This window comes from Piliocolobus tephrosceles, unplaced genomic scaffold (assembly GCF_002776525.5).
Source record: "Piliocolobus tephrosceles isolate RC106 unplaced genomic scaffold, ASM277652v3 unscaffolded_42, whole genome shotgun sequence".
Lineage (NCBI taxonomy): Eukaryota > Metazoa > Chordata > Mammalia > Primates > Cercopithecidae > Piliocolobus > Piliocolobus tephrosceles.
The window spans coordinates 1,287,231-1,293,230 of record NW_022326531.1 but is presented as its reverse complement, the minus strand read 5'-3'; the positions used below and the strand labels follow the sequence as shown (position 1 = coordinate 1,293,230).

The window sequence follows — 6,000 nt, the reverse complement described above, 5'->3', positions numbered from 1 at the left end:
AGGACTCTAGTTACTAGGTTTTCTCAAAGCTGTTGCTCGTATTTCAGGTAATTCATATTTGTTGGTGAAGTTTTATTTGCCACACAGTGCCCACAAAAGTAATCGTAGAAATGAGCAGTATTGTGAGGCATAACACATCCACATTTTATGTGGAGGATATGATCCAATGGCATTTTATTTAGTGTGAAACTTCTAACTTCTAAAAGGGAAGATTCTTTTGGAAGGATGGTCTCCTGTTGTGTAATACTTCGTGAATTTCTAGTTTAAAAAATTAGATTTTCCAAAGACCCACTACTATGTACACATTTCAAAATAAATCACCCAGTTAAAACTCAATACAATCTTATCGTGAGAAATTTTGGAAAGCCTGAGTTACTTCTAAGAGTTAAAAATGTTCTTTCCTCTTCTTCTGCATTTCAGACTGGACATGATTACTCTGATGTTTCCGTAAATGCTATTAGTGCAGTATGAAAGTGGGAAAGAACTTTTTTTTTTAAATCAGGGAGGGCAACAGAGCAATAAGAAGGATCACAGGGCACCATGTTAATAACAAATCACAGGAGGTGGCTCCATAAAGGTTGTGAAAACTGGTTTCTCATTGCAGGAATTGGGTTGGGCCACCCCTTCACCCCCCTTCTCAAACACAAATATTTTCATATAATAAAAGCCTGTTTCTCTATGCTTACAACTCAGCCTCCATTCCTTCGACACCACCATTTTAAAGGGATTTACTGCACGGGCTTCTCCCAAGTTCCTAGGCATTATCTTCCGGACCCTATCCTGCAGAGGTGAAGCGCCCCTTTGGGGACTCTCGCTGGGTGAGAGGGACAAGAAACACCCACTAGGACCCAACCCCGGCAAACAGCGGCTCGAGCATGCGCTGAGAGTTTGTGCAGCTGGCCCTGACTGCCGCCGCTGCCTCGTCCGGACTCGGAGAGGACTTGGGAGGGACAGCGGCGCTGGGAGGTGGCTTAGCAGAGACTTTCCAGCAACTGCTGCCCAGGACTTTTTTTTTTTTTTTTCTTTTTCCCAGGAGGCGGCGACGGCGGCGGCGGGGGGAGAGGAAGAGAAAGAAGCGTCTCCAGCTGAAGCCAATGAAGCCCTCCGGTTCTCCGCGAAGAAGGTCCCTGCTCCGATGAGCCCCCGCCGTGCGTCCCCGACTATACCCCGGCGGGCGGGGGGCACGGGGCCCAGCGCCTACGGTAAGTGGCCGCGCGTCTGTCGCCTTTCCTGCCCGCTGTCCCGCCAGCCCGCCGGCGGCTGCCCTCCGCGCTGTGTGCTAAACTACTTAAGTAAGGGCTGGCTCTGGGGCTCCCTGCCGCCGGCGCTTCCCCTCGCGCCCTGTCGGGGGCGCGCGGACGCGATGGCTGGGTCGGTGTCCGCGCTCGCTTTGTGCTCCGCGGGCGGCTTTGAGCGAGGGGTCGCGGGAGCGGCCGGGGCGGGGGAAGGGGATTTGAATGACTAACCCGGCGTCTGCACAGCTGCACGGGCCCTAATTCCCCCGCGTCCCCTCCCCGCCCCCTGCCCCGTGTCCCAGGCTAATCCATCATTCTAGGGCCGAAAATATCATTTCTCACGTTCTCCCAGAGAAACCCTAGTCGCCGGGCGGAATCCCAGCTCCGCGCTGCGCCCCCCGAACCCTCCCCCCACCCCCCCAGTCCCTTGCATTCACACCCGAGCTGCGGGGCAGGGTAGAGGGGTGCGGAGTTGGAGTGCCCAGGAACTGTCCTAACTGGAAGGGTGCTCTTGCTCTCGGGCTTGCCGGTGGCGCCTGTGACGTGTCCGGGGTAGGGGGCAGTGTGTTTTCTAACCTTCAGGACAGTTCCGAGCAGAGCGGTCCCCGAGGAGGGGCGTGGTGAGGGAGGTTTTCAAGAGCGTCTCATCAGAATACACAGGGCCCCGTCGCGTGTTCCCTGAGAACGCGAGTTTACTGTGCGACTTCATTCATCCGGATAGTTGCTCTTTTCTTTTCCCAGCAGGTGTTATCTGAAGCCAGTTTGGAACTTTTGAGAGTTTAATTACTATTATGACTTTAACAAATGAGTTTTGATGAGGCGATGTCTCGAATGCACTGGGCTTCAGGACCCTCTGGACCCTGCTGAGGGCTGGCAGAGGAGGGACGGGCAGGCAGTGGGGAGCGTGATGGTGAAATGTCCCCTGTTCTCTCTCCCCCGCCCCCTGCAGATCGCTGCCGTTTTGCCCTTGGGAGTAGGATGTGGTGAAAGGATGGGGCTTCTCCCTTACGGGGCTCACAATGGCCAGAGAAGATTCGGTGAAGTGTCTGCGCTGCCTGCTCTACGCCCTCAATCTGCTCTTTTGGGTAAGTAAGTTTCACTGCACCAACAGGTGGGGACGGCTGGCTCTGGTTTTCTGCAGCTACCGGATAATGCGCCAAAGGGCATGGCTAAGCATTAATTAATTACACGGGATAACACCCTCTATTTTTCAGAGAAGTAAAATTTGACCTTCTTAAAATGCCTTTGATCTAGCTCAAGTTCCATTTGTAATTAGAACAAAGAAATCCACCCCTGGATACTACTGGCAGTAAAATTAGACTTGAAGTTAATCTAGGGATATAAATAAATGCACGTGCTTGTACTCATAGATAAGAAAATTATGACATACTACTTAGGGAGCCGCTTGTTTGCGGGAATTTTAGATACTGTGCAAGCCAGAAATTGTTTCTTTACATCTTTGTCGCCTGTAAAATCTAGGTGGGCCAAGTCTTAATATTTTTTGGGGGGGTGGGCAGGGAATTCACACCCAGATAACCTATCATAGAAAGGCTGAGTAGATTTGTCTGGGGGATTCCATACGGTCTGAAGGGTGATTTTTATGTAACTAATTCTAAGTTGGCAAAGTTTAAGGAATTGTGTGTATGCTTTTGGAAAATCCCATAACCATTTAAGGAAATAAAAATACATAAAATGTAAAAAGCTCATGGAAATCTTTATGCCCTATGAGTTAATGACTTTTTATGCTTTAAATTTTCATAGAGTATGATTAATAATCATATTATTACTTATAAAACTTAGGAAGGTATAACAATTTAAACTGTGAATGTTGCTTCAGGAGGCTGCCATTCTTAAGCAAATTGTTATTTCCATTTTTTTGTGTTCTATTAACAATTTTATTCAAAATTTTCTGTTACAAATTTTATTGTGGAATTTATTTATGTGGCTGACTGGCTGGCATGCTGACTGGCTGGCATTGCCCAGCCTTTTTTTCATAGAACTATTACATGTGGTCTCTAGAAGATGACATTTTGGTTGAGCTGCACCTTATAGATGGCCCCATTTTAAAGGACAAATTCAGTCTTACTTACGTGAATAATCTGAAAATATCTAAAATAGCAGCATTCCTTTTCTCAACATTAAAGCATTAATTTCTCAAAATTAAAGCATTGAGTAGTTAAATTCACCATTTGGAAATGTAAAATCACAAGTTGATCTTATTGTAGTTTATACTTCTTACAAGTTCGATTTTTAAGTGAATCATTAAATTACCTGGATCATTACAAGTTCTTAAGATTTTAAACTCCATTTCTTTAAAATGTTTGATACTTATCACACCTATTTACTAGTTTTTCACTTCACTACATTGTGCTTTTTAATTATAGAATCATCACATTCCACTTCTAAAAGGATCTTTAAAGATGGCCTGGTTGAACTTCCTTCCTTTGTGAGTGAGGAAATTAAGTGCAGATTAAGTGACTTGCCAAAGATCAAATAGTCCAATGGTGGCAGTGCCAGGAACAGAACTCAGCTTTCTTGCCCCTAGACAGTGTCTTTAACTTGAACCTTACTGAGTTTTGAATCGTAGAATTACTAAGATTGTTGTTGTTGTTCGATAAAGAATAAAGCTTTGAAAAATTTCTTATTACTCTATACTGTGGGGAAGAAAGAGAACCAAATCATTCAACAAAAGTATCACTCCTCTTGGAAATGAAATTTGCAAAGAAGCACCTATTCCTGAAACTCTTCCAGGGCTCTTTGTGTCCCCAGAGAATGTAAACATTATTTCTTTGCTGTTACCCTGTACTTAAACCTTCTAACTTTCTATCTTTGTGTGCAGTGTGTATGTGAGTGTGTTCCGATTTATTGACTTATTTGGATTGCTTCCCTCTTTCTCCAGCCCTCCTCTTCTCCCAATATCATCTACGCTTCAACAAAATAGTCCAGGTTAAGCATCTTGTGTACATTTTTCTGTATTTTGTTTCATACAAAGATAGATTTACTCATACCTGTCCATGACAGATACACACTACTATACATGTAAATCCTTGATTTTTTTGTTGTTAAATTAGTTTCTCACTTGAGTTAGAGTCATAGGAGTGGAATTGCTATGTAAAAATATATGTGATAACAACAAAAACAAAAGTAGCCAACCTATCTAACTAACATACAAAATAGCTAATGCTTCTCACTATGTTTGCCAGGCACATTTAGTGTCTGTTTCCTAGCCTGTAAAATAGGAATCATAAGTTACCTATTTTTTAAAGTTGTTGTGAGGAGGATTAGAGTTAACATATATAAAGCACTGAGAACAGTGGCACATAATAAGTGCTATCTATGCAATAGCAGTATTGCAGTTATTACTATAACTACTACAATAATGATGATGTTCTAGCAGATTACCAGGAGGTGAACTGCTACTATCATTATGGTACTAATCATAGTAATTGTTATTGTTATGATTAATACTGCTACTATTGCTACCACTACTGCAGTTCCTTTGACCCAGCAATCTTGTTCTGGGAATCTGTTCCCTAAAAATAAAAGCAGTAATTACCCCATTATATGTACAAAAATATTTGTTGCCATCTTGTCGGTAACATGGCACTTCTAAATTTTTGCCAATCTGAAACATTTAAAGTATTATCTCATTGTTACTTTATTTTGTACCTACCCCACTACCAGTGAGCACGAGCATCATTTTATATATATTTTTCATATATATCATTTCATTTCATATTCATTAACTATTTCATATTTATCATTTAGGTTTGCCCTATATTTTAAGTGTTAATTTCATTTATGTTATCTGTTTCTGTACAATAGTTAAACAAACTTTTCTATATTCTTTGTAATATAATATTCTTCTTTTTTTTTTTTTTTGAGATGGAGTCTCACTCTGTCACCAGGCTGGAGTCCAGTGGCGCAATCTCAGCTCACTGCAACCTCCGCCTCCTGGGTTCAAGTGATTCTCCTGCCTTGGCCTCCTGGAAAACTGGGACTACAGGTGCATACCACCATGCCTGGCTAATTTTTGTATTTTTTAGTAGAGATAGGGTTTCACCATATTGGCCAGGGTAGTCTCGAATTCCTGACCTCATGATCCACCCGCCTCGGCCTCCCAAAGTGCTGGGATTACAGGTGTGAGCCACTGTGCCCGGCCTGTAATATAATTTTCTACAAGATTTTATATGTATAAATATAAATATATTATGTATAAAAATAAATATAAATATATGTATAAATATAAATGTGTGTGTGTGTGTGTGTATATATATATATGCCTTCTTTTCTTGACTTGGTTAAGATTTCTTTTAAAAAATGTTTTTTAAGATTATTTTATCCAATTAAAAATATCTGTTGGGGCTGGGCACCGTGGATCACACCTGTAATCCCAGCACTTTGGGAGGTCAAGGTAGGCGGTCCACAAGGTCAAGAGATTGAGACCATTCTGGCCAACATGGTGAAACCCATCTCTACTAAAAATACAAAAATTAGCTGGGCGTTTTGGCGCCTGTAATCCCAGCTACTCGGGAGACTGAAGTGGGGGAATCACTTGAACCCAGGAGGCGGATGTTGCAGCGAGCTAAGATTGCCCCACTATGCTACAAGCTGACGACAGTGACACTCTGTCTCAAAAAAAAAAAAAAAAAAATCTGTTGGGATTTTTGTTAGAATAGTATGAAATGTATAATAGGCTAATTTTAGGGATACTCATTTTACTTTTTCAGTGTTAAGGCAATGTTTGCAGATCCTATCATTACCA

The 6,000-nt window shown here is 42.6% G+C and overlaps 1 protein-coding gene across 1 annotated transcript in view; it reads left to right on the top strand.

The window, feature by feature from the left end:
- The first annotated feature begins 877 nt into the window (after positions 1 to 877).
- Positions 878 to 6,000, top strand: part of LOC111550234 (tetraspanin-12) — a 70,521-nt gene continuing 65,398 nt past the window's right edge. Inside the window, exons 1-2 of the mRNA XM_023223542.3 lie at positions 878 to 1,202; positions 2,185 to 2,320. Of these exons, the coding sequence (XP_023079310.1) occupies positions 2,255 to 2,320 (66 nt within the window). The 5' untranslated portion in view covers positions 878 to 1,202; positions 2,185 to 2,254. The remainder of the gene's footprint in view (positions 1,203 to 2,184; positions 2,321 to 6,000) is intronic.